The sequence below is a fragment of the Alexandromys fortis genome, unplaced genomic scaffold (genome assembly GCF_014885135.2).
Source record: "Alexandromys fortis isolate MF-2015 unplaced genomic scaffold, M_Fortis_MF-2015_v1.1 scaffold_1, whole genome shotgun sequence".
Taxonomy (NCBI): Eukaryota; Metazoa; Chordata; class Mammalia; order Rodentia; family Cricetidae; genus Alexandromys; species Alexandromys fortis.
The window spans coordinates 13575513-13593160 of NW_026067927.1; the positions used below are offsets into that span (position 1 = coordinate 13575513).

Consider the following 17648-nt stretch of genomic DNA (forward strand, 5'->3'; position numbering starts at 1 on the left):
CATTTTTCTTTTAAAAAGATTGTATACTTGCCCAGTCTCAAGGTTATTACAATGTGGAGGTGGAAATGCAGGCAATATACTGTTATGGCAGTAGCTATCAATAGAAGTAGGCTTTTTCTGCAAAACCTATCTGAAATACTACAATAACCCAAGCATTTCTGACTTGAATACCTTCTGTTACCTATGCCTTACTTGCAGAGTAGCCAGATTGGGAGAATAGGGAAGAACAGAACCCCTTAGCAGGGCAATTGCACCTGCCCTGAGGCAGAGACATTGGAGCGCGTGCACACATCACCAAAAGATAGCTGAATTCTTTTAACCTGCTTTGCCTTCTCTTCTTATCATCTTTAAGGTAGCCATGGGGGAAAAAAGTAAATATATGTGGGATGAAGACAGTAGATCCTGTAAGCCTCTAGAGGTTAAGGTCCATTCTGTTAGTGCTTAAGGACCATAGAAACCTAAGCTGTGTCTGTCACCAGCCCCAGACGTAGAGGTGGAAAGAATGCATTCCAGCACTTTTGTACCCACTCTCCACATTCTGCCACCTTTGCTCTTCCATCTCCTTTTGCATGCTTGACTGCAAGTGGACATTCTTTGTTGTTGTTGTTCATTTGTTTGTTTTGAGACAGAGTCTAACTATGTAGACCTGGCTGGTCTCGAACTCACAGAGATCCTCCTGCTTCTACATCCCGAGTACTGGGATTAAAGATGTGTACCACAAAGCCAAACACCATTGAGACATTCTTTTGTTTTTGAAACAGGGTTTCCCTGGGTATCTCAGGTTGTCTGGAACTTTGTAGACCAGGTTGGCCCTGAGCTCAGAGATCCACCTGCCTCTGCCTCCCAAGTGCTGGGATTAAAGGCGTGTGCCACCACCACCCATGGAGACTTTTGAAGTGATAAAGTAGGAGGGCATCAGAGAGGTGCCTGAAGTCTATGAACCAGTTATCCACCTTCCATTCTCTCAGAGCACCTGGGGAAACCTTGGTCTCATTCTCAGTAGATCTTTTTCTCAGCCACTGGCCTTGGTACTTCCATTGTAACCACAGTGACCCCATATAAACCTAGGAATAATTTTCCTGCCATCTTCACTCAACCTCTCCCAATATTTCATTCATTCTTCAGTAGTTTTCATAGCATAAATAAATAAACACTCACCAGCCGGGCGGTGGTGGCGCACGCCTTTAATCCCAGCAGCGGATCTCTGTGAGTTCAAGACCAGCCTGGTCTACAGAGCTAATTCCAAGATAGGCTCCAAAACCACAGAGAAACCCTGTCTCGAAAAACAAAAAACAAAAAAACAAAAAAAAAATTAAATTAAACACTCACCAGTGATTATTCTGTTCTAGGCTCTAGAGTACCACATTGGGCCGGAGTCTCTATCCTTATAGAGTTTATATGTCCTGCACTGGGTAGGATCAAGAGCTTCAAAGAAAAATGACACAGGTGAAGGATTAGGTACCAGATGGCAGAAGAGGTTTTAGCTCTTTTGTTTAAGAAGTGGTCTGAAGGACCAGGCTAGAGAACAGAGAAAGGACCCTGACAGGAGGATGTGCCTGGAGTCAAGAGGAGGAGAGAAGCAAGGAGGCGATTGTGGGCAACTCGATGGGGCTCCATTTCAGCAGGGACTCCCACTTGAAGTTAAATGCCAACTGAGAGGGACTGAGGCAGAGGACCACTGTCAGCAGGCAAAGGCACTCACCACCAAGCTTGACAGCTTGAGTTCAATACCTGGACTCATGTGGTGGAAGGAAGGAAGGAACCAGCTTCTGCAGGAGTCCTCTGATTTCTGTAGGTACAGAATAACACTACATGTCGGGGAACATGTAAGCACTCTCACCCACATCTCCATACATATATAAACAAAAATTTTAAAAACAGATCACTCTAAGCTAATTGTGGTGGTTCATGACTGGAATCTCAACATTAGCACTTGGAAGGTTAAAGTAGGAGGATTGAAAACATTTGAGGCTAGTCTGGTTTACATAGTAAGTTCTAGGCCAGCTTGTACTACATAACAAGATCATGTTTCAAAGCAGACAGGCATAGTGGTACATGCTTTTAATCCCAGAATTTGAGAGGCAGAGGCAGGGGGTATCTATGAGTTCAAGGCCAGCCTGGTCTACATAGTGACCATGGCTGGCCAAGCTGCATAGTGAGATTCTATCTTGAAGAAACAAAAATAAATAAAATAAGGGACTTGGGTATGGCTCAATTGGTAAAGCTTCATAAGCATTGATGACCTGACTTCAGATCCCCAGACTCCGTGTAAAACAATGGATTTAGTGGCATGTCTTTTGTACCAGTAATGGTGAGATGGGAGAGGCAAGGCAGGTGAGTCCCTATAGGCCAGCTGGTCTAGCCTATGTTGTCAGCGTCCAGACCAGAGAGCAACCCTGTCTAAAACAAAAGATAGAGCCTAAAAAATGATATCCAAGATTTTCCTCTGACCTGTAAAACCATGTATACACACACACACACACACACACACACACACACACACACGCATATAAAAGAATAAGATAAAATAATAAAACAGACCTGGGACTACCTCAGTGAAAGAATACTTGCCTAGTATGTATGAAGCCCCAAGTTCACTTCCTAGCATTTCAAAGATAGTACAATCACTGACTACTGTGTGAGGAATAGGCCGGGGCAAATCATATTCTATCACCTGTGTCTCTAAAAGCTCAAGAGGACTCATAGCATTAGCCTATCTGCCTCCAGCCACTGCTAAGGGAAGCCATTCCCCAGGGCACACATTTACCCCTCAAGCCCCTCTTCACTCTCTCCGTGCCTTACTTGTTTCCTTCATGTGTCCTAGTCCCTATCCTTTGCTGTAGCCAAGCCCAGCATGGCCTTCTCTGCTCAGCCATATTTTTGTGCTGTTTCTCTTTTCCACCCCCCTCGGCTTTAGGTATTTCTTTTTTTAATGTGCTTTATGTCTGAATGTTTTGCCCCTCCAATCCTAATGCCCTAGAGAGCAGAGCCCATGTTATATTCTGTTCTGAATCAGGGGCTCAAAGGCTACAGGTTGTAAATGTCACCTTGCGTTGAGGTTTCCCAACCTCATCATCTTGGTGTACAATTATTCCATTTATGTTGGTACTGTGGGACTCAGCATGCTGGCTTCTGTTCCTAGGGTCTGGAGCATCTAGACTTTAGCATGACTACTTTATAAATTGGTACTGAGCCAATAGGTTGATGGAAGTCAGGGTGGCAGAAGGATACAATTTCATGGGAGGAACTGGGCCCAGAGTTGGTTAGAGATGGAAACTTAGGGCACTGAGTAAGGTTCAGAAAACCTAGCCCTTTTCATCTGCCCTTGGATTTCAGACTTGAAGCTGCACCTGCAGAGCACAGATTATGGCAACTTCCTGGCCAATGAAGCATCACCTCTGACAGTGTCAGTCATCGACGACAAGCTCAAGGAGAAGATGGTAGTGGAGTTCCGCCACATGAGAAACCATGCCTATGAGCCGCTCGCCAGCTTCCTGGACTTCATTACGTGAGTGGACCCATAGTGCTAGGCAGGGTAACTATATATCTGCAGAAGTTGGCATCAGAATGGCCTAGGCCAACAGCTTTTGTGCCTCTGTCAGGCTAGCCTTGTTAAAGAATGTCTTTAAATCTTCTCATGTGGTAAAATCTTCTCATGTGATATAACTAGATTGGTTGTTCAACAACCCTGAACTCCAGGTCATAAAATTTTGTTACCAGTCTTTTTCCCGTCCCATCATTGTTGTGGAGGTGTTAAAGTAGCAAAAGCTGGGAAAATTGGAGCTCCTCTACTCACTTAATCTATAGCATCCACATCAAACAGGTTTTCTCCTGCTCCCTCATGCTAGAGTTAAAGGTCCAGGTGTAGACAGAACTCTGAAGAGCCTGGGATGGGCCATACAGTCCTTCAGCCTCTACTTAGGCTGAGGCCTGTTCTCTATCTACTTTGACAGGTCAGAAAGACAGGGATGGGTTTGAGTTGGAAGAGACTGAATTCCTTGCTCTCCTTCACAAGAGCTAAAGTGGTTAGACCCCATGTTTATAATAACCCTTGGTTGCACCACGCTTCTTCAATGTGGGACCCTTGGGTGGCATTCTGCCTATACCAAGCTTTTAGAGAAGCTAAACAGAGAAGAACCTGGACTTCAGGACTTGAAGAAGCTACTTGGACTAGTCCTGTGCACCCAGGACTCTGAAAAGTAGAAAGATTGCCTTTGAAGGAATGACCTAGGAGGGTAAGCCAGATCCTGGCAGACAAATGACTCTAGCCCAGATGGCGGCTTCATGCAAGAGGTGAGCTGAAGTATGATCAATGGCCAGCCTCTGAGTGTGCTGTGCAGTGTATGTTGTTAGGAAATGTATCTCCATAATCTTCTGCGTTTCTTGGTTTCCCCATTCCCTGCCCTCTTGCTTGGGACCAGGCACATTACTCCACTTGTTTCTTCAGAGAGAGGGTTATATGCTGGCTGCCTAGCCTGACTCCCCCTCTTAGCCAAGAGCAGCCAGTTGCAGAATCCATCTACTCAAATGGGTATTTAGGCAGAGGGCTCCATCCTCAGGTAAAAGGGGCACCTGAAAGTTGCAGAGAACTCTCATAAGCTGGAAAACAAGCCTTTTTCCTGGGGAGTCCTAGCTGGGCTCATGCTGAAACCACCTTTCTCCTGTCAAGGTATGCTAAGATGCACCTAGTGGGACAGGGAAATGGAGTAGATCATATGCTGCCACTCTGTGTGTGTGTGTGTGTGTGTGTGTGTGTGTGTGTGTGTGTGTGTGTGTGTGTGACACATCACTCTACCATCTGTCACCTAACTCCTAGCCTGGGCCTGTATCCCTTGCCCCAAGGCCAGAGCCAAGGACATACCAGGAAACTGAATTTATTGCCAGAGTTCAGCCTTCACCTTCAACTTGTTTGCACAAGGCTCTTTCAGCTTCCTGGTGAATGTTCTGGTCTTGCCAGCTAGGCTGGCTGGAGGAAGCTTGACCCCATGCCAGTGGTCAGAGAGTAGATGTTATCCCTATTGCTGCCAGCTTACCCACCTGCCTGTGCATCTACCCTGGCCTGTTTTGGTGTCAGCCTGCCAGGCTATGAAACTGGAGAGGGCTCTGAGTGTGACTGAGACAGAGCAGCCGCCAACTCTTTGCTGGAGGTTGGCTCCAAGCACCAAGTGTGCTTAAAGCAGCCAAGTACTATCTTGTGGCAAGCTGTCTGAATCCAGAATCCACCACTTCCGTGCCTCTTCCATTCATGGGCGGTTGTGGCTTATAGCCTTCCATCTACCCCCACTCAGGAACAGCTCTGCAGCCACGTGCTGGCTAGTCTGAGCTTGTGGCTGCTTGTCCATGACCCCTTCATCCCCAGTGCCTGCTCCTCTGCTCTCCACATCAGCCACCCCTCACTGATGACTGCTCTGTCACCACCTGGAACTACTACACTTCTGAAATCGCTGAGTCAGGCCACCACCCTCCACCCACAGCTTTCAGGTTCCTTACAGGGCATGGGTCCTGGATTCAGCAGGACACCGGGCTTTGCTTCTTTCCCTGCTACCCCTCTGTCTTCATTTCTCCACCTCCCTAGCTGAGGTTCCCTGGTCTATCATTTGAGCTATCTTCTGCCAACATCTGCAACTCTCTTGGCTGCCCGACTTAGGGTCCCACCCGACTGGCAGCCCCCCAGCCCTGGAGGAATCCCAGAGCCTCTAGCCTGGAGCTATCCTCCCTCCACCTCCACTGCTGGGAGCAAAGCTGGGGAAGCCAGCTATTTGGTGGGGTGTGGGGAGTGTCATTCCTACTAACAGACATACATGCTTACCTACTCAGCTAGCCTTGGCTTGTTTCTGCCCAGTAACCTTTTTGCTGTTCCCAGTCAGCACCCTGCAACTCCCACCAAGAGTACGTTGACCCCTCCCCATCCTAAACATCATTCCTCTCTTGCCTCCAGCTTCCTCATCTTTGGGCAGATGGCCCACCTACTCCTCTACAGTGTAATCAGTAGCCAGTACACCTTCCAACACTGCATCTACATCCCACCCCCTAAGTCCATTCTACCCTCCTTTCCCCGAGATCCATCTACCAGCATTCAGAATTCCCTTACCCCTTCCTGGACCCTGAGTGACCCCTCCTCTTTCCTTCTGTGTTGCCACCTTCCCTTTCAGATTCCTCCATGTGCTTCTAGCACTATATACCTGAACCTTAGCATTGTTAACCACCCTTAAAAGCTCATTTCGTGCCGCCTGCATTTTCACATTCCTCATCTTTTCCCTCACCTCTCCTAGCACTCAAGCCTGCAGTCATTTCCTAGAAATTAAGTCCCGCCACATCAAGGCCTTTAATGTGGCCAAGGTCTCCAGGATTGGCCTTTGATAGTGTCCAGCCCCCAGCAGTTTCTTTTCTCATATTTGACTAACTTAACTCCTATTTTCTCAGCTGCTCTTTCTCTTCCATTGCCCTAGCAGATTAGTCAGGTGTGAATAGAATTTTGGAAAGAGATGAATGGAGCTTTCCTTTAGGCTCTATGCTGGGGACTCATGACTGGTTCCCCGCAAGGAAGACTACTTGGCTGAGGAGAAAGGTGTTTGAGGGAAGAACTAGGGTGGGAATCTAGACTGAAGGACTCTAGCTGAGTCCAGAGCCAGTGCCAGGAGAAAGCTCCGAGGGCTCAGAGGGACAGTGGTGCTGAGAGAACAGACAGTGACAGAGGTGGTCGTCTGGTATAGTGAAGAGTCTGTTCACTCTGGTCTTGAGGCCCCGCTCAGTTTTATAGTGGTGACGTGTTTAGCCATCATACCAAGGGCTCTTGCCAGGGCTAGCCATTAACTGGCTGTGACACTTGGGATAGAACTTGTATTCAGTTTTTGTTTTTTGTTTTTGCTTTGTTTTTACCTTGGAGAAGGTCTTTATTTGGCCTATTCCATGATGTTTTCCCATAGAACAGTCAGCCCTGGAAGAAAAGTTGAGAAACTTGCTTTTAGGAGAGTAAGCTTGGTCTCTGGAACATCTTCAAGTGGACCCTAAATGTCCTTGTTTTTAAACAAGTAAACCTCTAGCAGGAGCCATCCCCAGTGGATAACACCTGCCTGTAGCCTACATGCCCACTGGCAGGAACTGTGGTTAACCTATACCATCTGGGAGAATTGCCATCAGCTAAAGTGGACAACTGGAAGGAAGCTTTGTCCTAGGACAATGGCCTCAAGTGTCCAATAGGCCAAAGCATCTCTTATCCTCTTAGGACATGCTTGGTCATAGAGCAGTCATGGGGCTCTCCCAGGCCTTGTTATCCTGACTGTTCCCAGTAAGCTGAGTGTGCGAGTGGACTACAGCTCTCTGCTGACTAAGGCTCTAGGGGCTGCTCTGGGTTCTGTTCCTTTGTCTTTGCCTAACATGGAAAGAGAGAGCCAGTACTGACCCCGTTCTTCTGGCTTGGGGAAAAGCACCACTGTGAGGGGTTCTTCAGGGCCCCAAAGGTTCAAATCGGATGGGATAATCCAAGTGGGCCTTGGAGGAGGTCAGAGACCACTGTCTCTTCTGTGGACCGCATCTCATTCGTTCTGGTTGCAAAGGGCAACTTGAGGCTTAAGAGGTGAGGCGCTGAGGCCATAGCAGAAACCCCTATCCATTTTCAAGCTTGGGTGAGGCTCCTCGGGACCTAGATGGAAACTGAATACAGATACTATCACTAGCAACAAATGAGGACCCTTGGCAGCTGCAGGTGGAGAAGCTGGCAGAAGCACCTGGTTACACACAGCTTCCCAGCCCAAGTGCTGGAAAACCAGGGTGCTCCAGCAGGTGGCACCAAAGGGCACAGAGGAGGGACAGGGTCGGCTAGGGACTCTAAAGGCTTCTTTGAAGGAAGTAGCTTCCTAAACTCCAGCCTGAGACTTCTCCCAGCTCAAGCTATTTGGAGGCACAGGGCAAGCAAGGGAGGGCCTCAGGGCAGAGGATTATAGGCTGCCCTACCCCCACCCCAAAAGGGCCTCTTTGGCCTGGCGGGCAGCGGGCCATCCACTCCCCAGCTGTCTTCCTCTGGAGGGAGATGCTGACCAGCTGGAACTTTATTCTCTCTTTTGAGGCCAAATGAGGGGAGACATGGCAGAGCAGCTCTCTGGGGGCAGGGAGGCAACTGCTGAAGCACTAAGCAGAGAGGGGAGGTTCTCTGCTTGCTGAAGGTAAGAAGGTGTATGACTGGATCTTATCTCTGTCAGGCCTGTCCTGTCTTCCATCTCTCAGGAAAGAGAATCCTGAGCCTTACTGTGCAAGAAGGGAAATAGGGGCCTCCAGTGCAACAACCTTACAGTTGGCCCAGGGGGAGGGAAGTGCTCAGCCTGGCACAGGATAGAGGCTGGCCTGGCTTGAGTAGAAGGAGGAATAGAAGGGACTGAGTGCTATGATTTGAGTGGCCCTTACTTGGCCCAACATTTCCCTCTGTGCTCAAGTAAAGCTTGTAGGAAAGAGAGTCTTGGGGAACTAGAAAGGAGGGGAGAGCCACTGCTGGCTTCTGCAGACTCTGTCAGAGCAGGAATGGGAAGCACAGCTGGCGTCTTCCACTCACTGGAAGGCAAGGCTAGCACAGTGAAGTCAGGTGGCAACATCTCCCTACAGGATCCACAGGGTTTTCTTCTGAGGCTGGGCCAGGACCTTCAGAAATACTCAGACACCTTTGGGCTCTTATTCCAGCCTTGCCCCTGGTCTAAACAGATAGAGGAGACCCTGGGTTGTGGGCACAAGAGGGTAAGTTTAGAATGAGGAAACTGGGTTGTGGGGTCGCTCTGAGAAGATAGAGGTGGGGAGTTTAGAACTAGAGTATAAGGCACTAGCGATAGGTAGCTGTGTGTGGACGGTGGCTGTGGGGCTAGAGCCTGATGCTGAGATAGGCCTGGTAATAGCCCACTCTGGGTTTCATCTGCCACGCTGCTAAAGCCACGGGTCACTTGAATAATGTAGGTTCAAGAGATGTGCTGTTCTTCAACATTTCCAAAGGTCTAAGAGGAAAAGGGGCATTCTTAAGCTCTGGGGTGGGGTCTTTGTGGCTGTCTCTGGAGGTGCATAGATTTTAGGGGGGCTGTATTGGGTGCAGGTTAAACAATGAGGGGTGGTATGTGTGTCCTGGGATATGAGATACAAAGATGTCAGTGGCAGGAGATTTCTAGAGTGGAGAAGATACAATTTGAGGCCAAAGCACAAAAAGCTCTGGCAGGCCCACTCTCTCTGCTGTCCCCCCACTCTGCCAGTTCTGTGGAGTCAGGGATGGGAGGCTGGCCATATGGGCCTCTTGGCCTGCAACTCCAGATGGGCCTTGCCTGAGGCCGTTGGTTTTTTTTTAGGGGGGGACTGTCTCTTCTTAGTGTATATCCTGTAATGACCCAGACAGATTGAGTATGGAAAGAGGGCCACTGCCTAGCCCCAGCCCAGGAGACCAGAGGTTGTAATGACATTAAACTGGGTGGGAGCTGCACAGGCACAGAGTATGGGTTGGGCTGGGACAGGAGCTGGCACATTTTCTTACACCTTCCTTGAGGGCCTTATAGGAATGCCCCAGTGGCTGGTTCTCTAAGCCGAGGTGTGGGCTCTGGATCACCCACCTTTCCCCTTTATTCCCTTGGTACTGGGCTACCAAGGCCTTTCCAAAACAGTCTCAGCACTAGGTACTCAAGATTTGTCACAGGGATGGACTGTAGCCCACCTAGAAAAAGAACAAGACCTGTGCTCAGGGCACAGTTCACAGTAGCATCCATTTTAGTCCTTATCCTGTCTTGGCCTGACCTGGCCTTTAAGGACATTCTCCTGGAGCCTAATCCAGCTCCTTTATACTTTGAGTTTACTATTTATAACAGCATGGGTCATACCTGGGACTACTGCAGCCTGACTGTAGCTGGGGTCCTCTCCTCTTTTTTATGCTGTCCCCCTCCCCATAGGTGATTACACAAAACTCTGTGCCCCAGCTCTTCTGTGGCTGTGTTTTCAGCTGGAGACAAGTTGTCTTGGTTCTTCCTTGCCAAGTCTTAACTAGGCAGCCCCACCCTCCCCAGCTCCACAGCTCCCTCTGCTGCCCATGGTAGACAGAGTTGTTTTCTTGCAGGGCATGCCTAAAGAGACTAAGCCTAACTCGAGTCAGACTAGCCTCTGAGTCTCTTGCAGGCCCTCCTGAGCAATTGCTTAAACTGGCATCTGGCTCTAAGGAGGAATGTACTTTTCTGTCTTCAAAGTGGAGCTGTGCAGTCTCCTTGACCCAGTCCTTTATTCTAAATGGGGCCTCTATAACTCTTCTCTGGCCTTTCTTGGAGAAGCCTCTCCCTAGCCCATTCCTTAGCCTTTCCCCTCCCTCCTTTGTTCCCCCCAAATCAAAGGAGCCAGCGTAGCCTTAACTATATAATGCTATCCTGTTTTCAGCCCACTTACAGCCTTAGTGCTTGAGATGAAGTTGACACCCTCTGCCTGGCCCGGGCTCAGTCTCCAGGCAGCCCTTTGCTGATAGTGCTGCCTTCCCAGCAGCTGTGCCAGTCTTGACAGTACTCTGTGTGTCCCTCTAGGCCTCTGTATATTGTTCTCTCTTTCCAAGAACACACTTTTATCTCCAAGTCCTTTTATCTGTCAAGCTCCTGACCACACCTACCCCTGGGATGGGGTGTGTACCTCACCTGCATGTGCCTACGGTTCCTGTGTCCTACTTGTCACACTGTAGGAGAGTGACTTGTGTTCCCATCATTTGTGAAGCATGAATCCAGCATCCTTTCAAAGGAGAGGCTGCATTTACTCTGTGTTTCTGTTATTGGGGGAAGGGAGGTAGTGGTGGCCGTGGTGACAGGAATCTGAGTGGAGAGGTACCGAAGGACAGTGCCTCAGGATCCTGTCATAGCATTCATGAGCCAGCACTTAACCTGAGGAGGTGCTGACCCATGCGTTGTGTGGGCAAGGGTATTGGGCCAGGCCTTCTACCCTAATAGTCTGCCCTGTTGTTGTCTGCTTCTCCCAGTTATAGCTACATGATTGACAACGTGATCCTGCTCATCACAGGCACATTGCACCAGCGTTCAATCGCTGAACTTGTGCCCAAGTGCCACCCACTAGGCAGCTTTGAGCAGATGGAGGCCGTGAACATCGCACAGACACCTGCAGAGCTCTACAATGCCATTCTGGTGGACACGCCCCTGGGTGAGCCACTGTGGTGGAAACAGCAGCTGGACAGTGGTCTTAGCATTAGAGCCTCGGTGTGGGTTTTGTGGATTAAAGGAGGTGGGGCAGCCCCAAAGCAGAAAGTGAGAGTCTGCCTGTTGCTGCCGACCTTGCCCTTCCCTCAGCTTCCCATTCTCATTGTTTCCCATCCCATTTCTTCTCCTTTCCCATTGCTTTTTCTAGGCCAGACAGGCAACCCACAGGCCAGACTTAGACTATCTAACTTTGGAAATAGTCCAGGTTTTTAGAATTCAGAGGAAGGCTGAATGAACTTATGGAGAAGAGTGAGGGGCTTGTGTACCTTGGGGTCCTGAGAGATCTAGCAGACTGTGGCCCTGAGCAGGGGGTACTATGACTGGCTCCTTATGAGGTGAAAAAGAGAAGCAAATAGCTTTATTTGACTCTACTGAGCAAGTCCTAGGGTCAGACTGTCTGGGAGGATACAGGGTCCATATCAAAGGCCAAGGAAGGGAGGGGAGTCAGGATAATTCCTGCTAGCCCCGCCTCACTAGTGTTGGCTCCCATCTGCCTAGAATGCTGAGAGAAGGCATGAGGATCACAACTAGCTAGTGCTCTTCCAGGCAGAGTCTAAACCCTGGGGAACTATTCCCGGAAGCCACCAGAGCTGAATCAGAAGGTTCTAGGCTGAAAAGCACCAGCCATACCTGCTCACCTAGTTTGCCTCTGATTCTCCCAGTAACTCTGAGCTAGTTCTGGGCTGTTTGTGGCTTCTGAAGTTTCTTCATCTTTAAAGGAGAGACATCAGGTAAGTCTTCAGGCCCTCCTTGGGAGCAAGATTTCTTGATCCTTCCCTAGCCTCTCCTCTTAGTTCTGCAGTGGGACTAGTCCATGCTTAGCTACTGAGCTCATTATTACTTAAAGAAGGAGGCTAGCCTCCCATATGTGGGCATTAGGCCCTCAGAGGGTATACAGTGCAGTGAATTTCAGCCCCCAAATCCATAGCTGCCCCTGGAGAAAAAGAATGTCATGGCCTCTTATGCAAGCCTGTCTTTGGCATGGTCTAAACTTGGGTCTGCCCCAGCAGCGATTAGATCATGTTATGGCTGGCCGCCTCCTTTATAAATCAATTTTAGGAGCAAGGAGGCAGGAAAAGCTCAGGTCAGTGCACATGGCCCCGAGAATTGCTTCTACTGCTTCCAAGGCAGTATCCCATGCTGTATTGGGGGTCCCCAATACCTAGCCTAATGGGCCTTGTGACGTGGGCCCTCTCACTTAGGCTGCTTACCCACTCTTCACATCCTTGTCTTCCCTCCCCAGCGGCTTTTTTCCAGGATTGCATCTCAGAGCAGGACCTTGATGAGATGAACATCGAGATAATCCGCAATACGCTTTACAAGGTAGTGTTCTTTAGAAGCATGGGGGGGGGGTGACTTGTCTGTGGGCCTGATAGGGGGTGATTTATGTGAGATGCTGGGCCAGGATTCATGTGCACCAGGCTCCTGTCCTGGAGACCTCAGGCTTCTGTGATGGTTGCAAGGTTGCATGGAACAGGTTATCTGTTCTGTGGTATCTGCAGCGGGCTCAGATAACATCAGTAAGGAGTGGCTAGTGCTCCCTCACTTATCCTGACAGACCTGGCTTCTAGACAGCCACTCCTGTAGCATCCAGGAGGGTCATGGGCTACAACCCAGGCCATAGCCCTCAGATCTATACCACATGAGCTTTCAACAGCCAGGACAGGCATTTAGGTAAAGACAGTATTGTATGCTTAGTTATGTGGGGGGAGGAATCCAGCCAGGCACAGCCAGTTCGTTATGACCTTTTCAGGTTCCCAGACCCTGAGCCAATACCTTATATCTTACTATCTTCAGCTTCTACTTGCCTTTTGCTTCCCAGTAGGCTGTGGCATAGACTGGCTAGCCTCTGGGGTTAGAGAGTGGGCTTGGGATTCTTGGGTTCACACAGTCATGGAAAAGATTAAGAAGTAGCTATCGGATCTTCTGGTCTTTCTGTGGAGCCTGGGTCAACATACAGCAAGGATCTGGTGGTAGATGATGGAAGTTATAATAGTGTAGGCAGAGGGGTGGCACATAAAAAATAAGCAAGGAGGAGCATGGGCTAGGCCAGATGGCAAGGCGTTTACTGTGAAAGAATAGGTTTTACATGGTTAATGGGGAGGAGATCCAAATGAAGAGACAGGCACTGAGCCAAGTCATCCAGGGCCTTGAATGGCAGATCAAAAGTTTGATCTGGGAGTGGTGGTGCATACCTCAAAATGCTCAGAAATACCAAGCAGGAGAATTTTTGCTGAGTTCAAGATTAGCTTGAGTATGTTGTGAGTTCCAGGTCAACCAGATCTCCATAGTAAGAGCCTGTCTCAAGAAAAAAAAGGTAAGCCAGGCATAGTAACACATGCCTTCAGATCTAGTACTCAGAAGACAGAGGCAGGCAGCTCTCTTTGAGTTTGAGTCTATGTATTAAGTTTCAGGACAGCCAGGGCTATATAGTAAGACCCTGTGATAGAACAAATAAACTACAACAATAATAAAAAAGGTAAGTTTGAAGTTTGGTTTGTCAAGATGGCTCAGGAAATGAGGATGTTTACTGCCAAGCTGGACAGCCTGAGTTTAATTCCCGGGAACCACATGATGGAAGGAAAGAACTGGTACCCACTATTGTCTTCTGACCTTCGCATGTGCATGCACACAAAGTAGTTAAATGTGAAAAAAGATGAATGTTAGACTGTGAGCCTAAAGTCTTCAAACAGAGCAAAGTATTCTTAGAAAGCCTCTATCTGTGACTGCAGGGTGGAAGGCAGAGTAGAGGTACGGGGTCCATGCAGACACACACATGTGTATGCACACACACATATACATACAAAGTTTTATACTGTCCCTCCCACTCACCTGGCTCATTGACAAATTCCCTGCCCCAGACAGGATGAGGACTAGCCTTACCCACACCCTCACTGGGCCTGACTGGTTTTAGCTGGAGTCACTGGCAAGGACTGCCCAGGAACCAGCTCATAAACACCAACCCAACACTTATGAACCCCATGCCAGAACTGCCTGCCTGTCAGGCAATGAATGTCCCAGCCCAGTGGCCCCAGATGGGAGATTAGGTGGACCCTCAGATGTCTGACAGGTAAACTGTAGGCAGCTGGTGCAGAACCATGGGCTGGCAGACTCCAGGGTACAGGGTGGGGCTGGGGAGGTGACCTTGGTACCTGGGTCTTGCCAGTTTCTTTGCTGCTATAGCCTCTGGATGAAAGTGTATACCTTAACCATAGGGTCAGTTTCTTTGGGGCTCAGCAAACAGGTTAGGCAACAGGGCATGGAACCTAAAATCTGGCTAGTGGTTTTCCTTACAGATAGGAAGGAACTGCAGGCTCCTCTAGGGATACAGGCTCCAGGAGATCCTAAGAGTCCAGCATAACCAGCTTGGCTGGCCATAAGGGGGACTATAGAGGACTAACTCCTGGAGGGACTGAGAAGTACCACCAAGCCTTGGTGCTGGGAACCATTGGATTCTCTGAGATCCTCTGTGCTGGATTCTATTCTTTCTTCCTTCCTCCCTGTCTTTTCTTTTCTTTTTTTTTTTTTTTTTTTTTTTTTTTTGTGAGACAGGATTTCTCTGTGCAATAGCTCTAGGTGTCCTGACATCTGCTTTGTAAACCAGGCTGGTCTCAAAGATCTGCCTGCCTCTGCCTCCCAAGTGCTGGGATTAAAGGCATGTGCCACCACCACCTCCTGGCCTCCAGGATTTTTCTTACTACTGACTTATACTAGCTTTCTGTTTCCTGTGAGCTCTGTGGTCACCTGCAGATTCTCATTGAGCTCATCTTGCATAGTGTCACTGTGTCTGTGGGGCCCGTCTCTCTTGGAATGGCAGGTCTGTGGGTCCAAGCCAGCTTGGAAGGCACACCTGAATATGGAAAGTTTTTCATACCTTGCAAGCCCACCCACCCCAACCGTCCTTAGTATACAGATCCAGAGTCTCTGTGACCATGCTATGTATGGGACCTTAGGTGGTGTCTGAGTGAAGTTTCATGCAAAATTGTTACCCTTGGGGTCTGCAAGATCATGGGGGGTAGGGGTGGGAAGGTATTGGAAAGAAACTTGTGTGACCTTATGAATGAGAATCGGGAAAGACTTTGTGTCTGGGGCTGACCTGTCCTTTCCTTATTCTCAGCGGATTCAATTTGCCTGGACAAAAAGTACTTGTTTCCGCAGGCAGCCCATGTACCTAATTATTGACTGTGAGGCCTATGTTCACATAGGCGATAACCATCCTTCAGCAGGAACTGACCTGATAATTTGGTTCCTGCTGTTGATGCCAAGGGGCTGCCTGGGGGTGGGAGGAATAGTGTTCTGCAAGGTGGGTTTATGGATTCAGTTCAGACCAATTGTGAATTCTGAGGATAACTTTCCCTTACTAGCCCTTGGATACCGGGTTTTCTGAGTCTGGGGAAGAGGAGGTTTCAGGAGACTAAGAGAAAAGGAAGCCAGAGCAGCAGGAAGAAGACAGAGTCCCCCCAAGCTTGGTTGTCCAAAAGAAAGGGGTGGAAACGTACCTGAATTAGACAGTGGGCCAGAAACTGTTTTGTCAACCTAGATAGAAGTCAGCAAGCTACTGATGGCTGAGTGGTTAGCGGTTGAAATTAGTGGATGCTTTGGTGCAGGGAAATTGTCATAGAATGAGCTGACCCATCCTGACCATAGAAGGCTTAGAGGGAGGAAAGTAAACTGACTAGGTTTCTTTTTCTTTTTTCTTTATGTTTGTGGATGTTTTTGTTTTTTTTTTAATGTGCACTGGTGTCTTGCTTGTGTATATACCTATGTAAGGGTGTCAGGTCCCCTGGAAATGTAGTTTTGAGCCACCATATGGTTGCTGGGAATTGAACCTGGGTCCTCTGGAAGAGCAGTCAGTGCTTGTAACCACTAAACCATTTCTTCAGCCTCTGACTAGGTTCCTAACAAGTCCCCCAGCATTGCTCTCCTTGCTCTAAACAAACACAGTTCTCTCTGCAGGCCTACCTGGAGTCCTTCTACAAGTTCTGCACTCTGTTGGGTGGGACCACAGCTGATGCCATGTGTCCTATCCTAGAGGTGAGTACCTGCCCTACTTCTCTGCCTTTTGTTCCCACTGATCCTTGCCAAGGGGAGCTCTGCCATGGTCTGGCTATGGTCTCCCTCATCTTCCCTCTCGCCTCACATATGCACTGGCCCTGCAGTTTGAAGCAGACCGCCGCGCCTTCATCATCACCATCAACTCTTTCGGGACAGAGCTATCCAAGGAGGACCGTGCCAAGCTTTTTCCACACTGTGGCCGACTCTACCCTGAGGGCTTGGCTCAGCTGGCTCGGGCTGATGACTATGAACAGGTCAAGAATGTAGCTGATTACTACCCGGTGAGTGCCCTTGCTGACAAGATTTAGGTGACCATGTTGGCACCCCCAGCACCCAGGAACACTCATACCTGCTTCTTCCCTTTTCCTGACCAGGAATACAAACTGCTTTTTGAGGGTGCAGGTAGCAATCCTGGAGACAAAACCCTGGAAGACCGATTCTTTGAACATGAGGTGAGCACAGGGCCCTGGGGAGGGTTGTGACTTAGGGCTTATACTGCTGGCCACAGCCACCTGTCATCACACCTGCATCTATCTACAGGTGAAGCTGAACAAGTTGGCCTTCCTGAATCAGTTCCACTTTGGTGTCTTTTATGCCTTTGTGAAGCTTAAGGAACAGGAATGTCGCAACATTGTGTGGATTGCTGAGTGCATCGCCCAGCGCCATCGCGCCAAGATCGACAACTATATCCCCATCTTCTAGCATTCTAACCCAAGGTTCCCAGATGCACTGTGTGTGTCTTTGTGTGCTGTGGTGAAGCCCATGGCTCACTTGTCTGACCTGGTGAGGTATAGCACGTTGTCCTGGGATTGCTCAGTTCCCATGATCCCCTCTGGGACTGCTCTTAGGCCTAAAAGGGATTAGAGACCTCTCCCCTGATGAAGAATGGACAAAGAGCCCCCAGCCCTACGTTTACAGCCACTGACATATCTAAGGAACTTGTGTCACTTTCATGTCCCTCCCTGACCTGAGAAGCCCTGGCAGTGTGAGCCTCCCTGTCCTTCTGTGGCTCATTCCCAGAGCAATAGCCCTTGGAAAGATTAAAGAGTGTGTGTCTTTGGGGTGTGGGGGAAGTAGCTTTGTAACCCTCTCCTTCAGCTCTGCCCCTCTGAGACAATAAAGTCCTCTCTTTAAAAAGTCTCCTTTCTGCTGCCTCTTTTAAATCCTAGAACCTTTCCTTGCCTCCCGACTTTCTTCATCACTGCACCCTGATTGAACCCTTCCTGCAGTCAGCAGCCAAAGTGTCAGGGGAGTCCCTGGAGGAGGCTCTTCCCGCTGGGAACTCAGGCAGAGATAGGCTGAGGTGGGGCTTGTGAGAGAGGAGTGTATCTTTACTCTGGGGTTACTAGAGGCTCCCTAACTGCCTCACCAAGCCCTGTAACTCCCCAAATT

General features: G+C 49.0%; 1 protein-coding gene across 1 annotated transcript in view; it reads left to right on the forward strand.

Annotated features, from left to right (window-relative positions):
- Positions 1-17396, forward strand: part of Atp6v0d1 (ATPase H+ transporting V0 subunit d1) — a 41546-nt gene extending 24150 nt beyond the window's left edge. Inside the window, exons 2-8 of the mRNA XM_050143839.1 lie at positions 3337-3508; positions 10967-11145; positions 12445-12524; positions 16158-16235; positions 16361-16537; positions 16631-16708; positions 16797-17396. Coding sequence (XP_049999796.1) covers positions 3337-3508; positions 10967-11145; positions 12445-12524; positions 16158-16235; positions 16361-16537; positions 16631-16708; positions 16797-16958 — 926 coding nt within the window. The 3' untranslated portion in view covers positions 16959-17396. The remainder of the gene's footprint in view (positions 1-3336; positions 3509-10966; positions 11146-12444; positions 12525-16157; positions 16236-16360; positions 16538-16630; positions 16709-16796) is intronic.
- Positions 17397-17648: the final 252 nt, after the last annotated feature.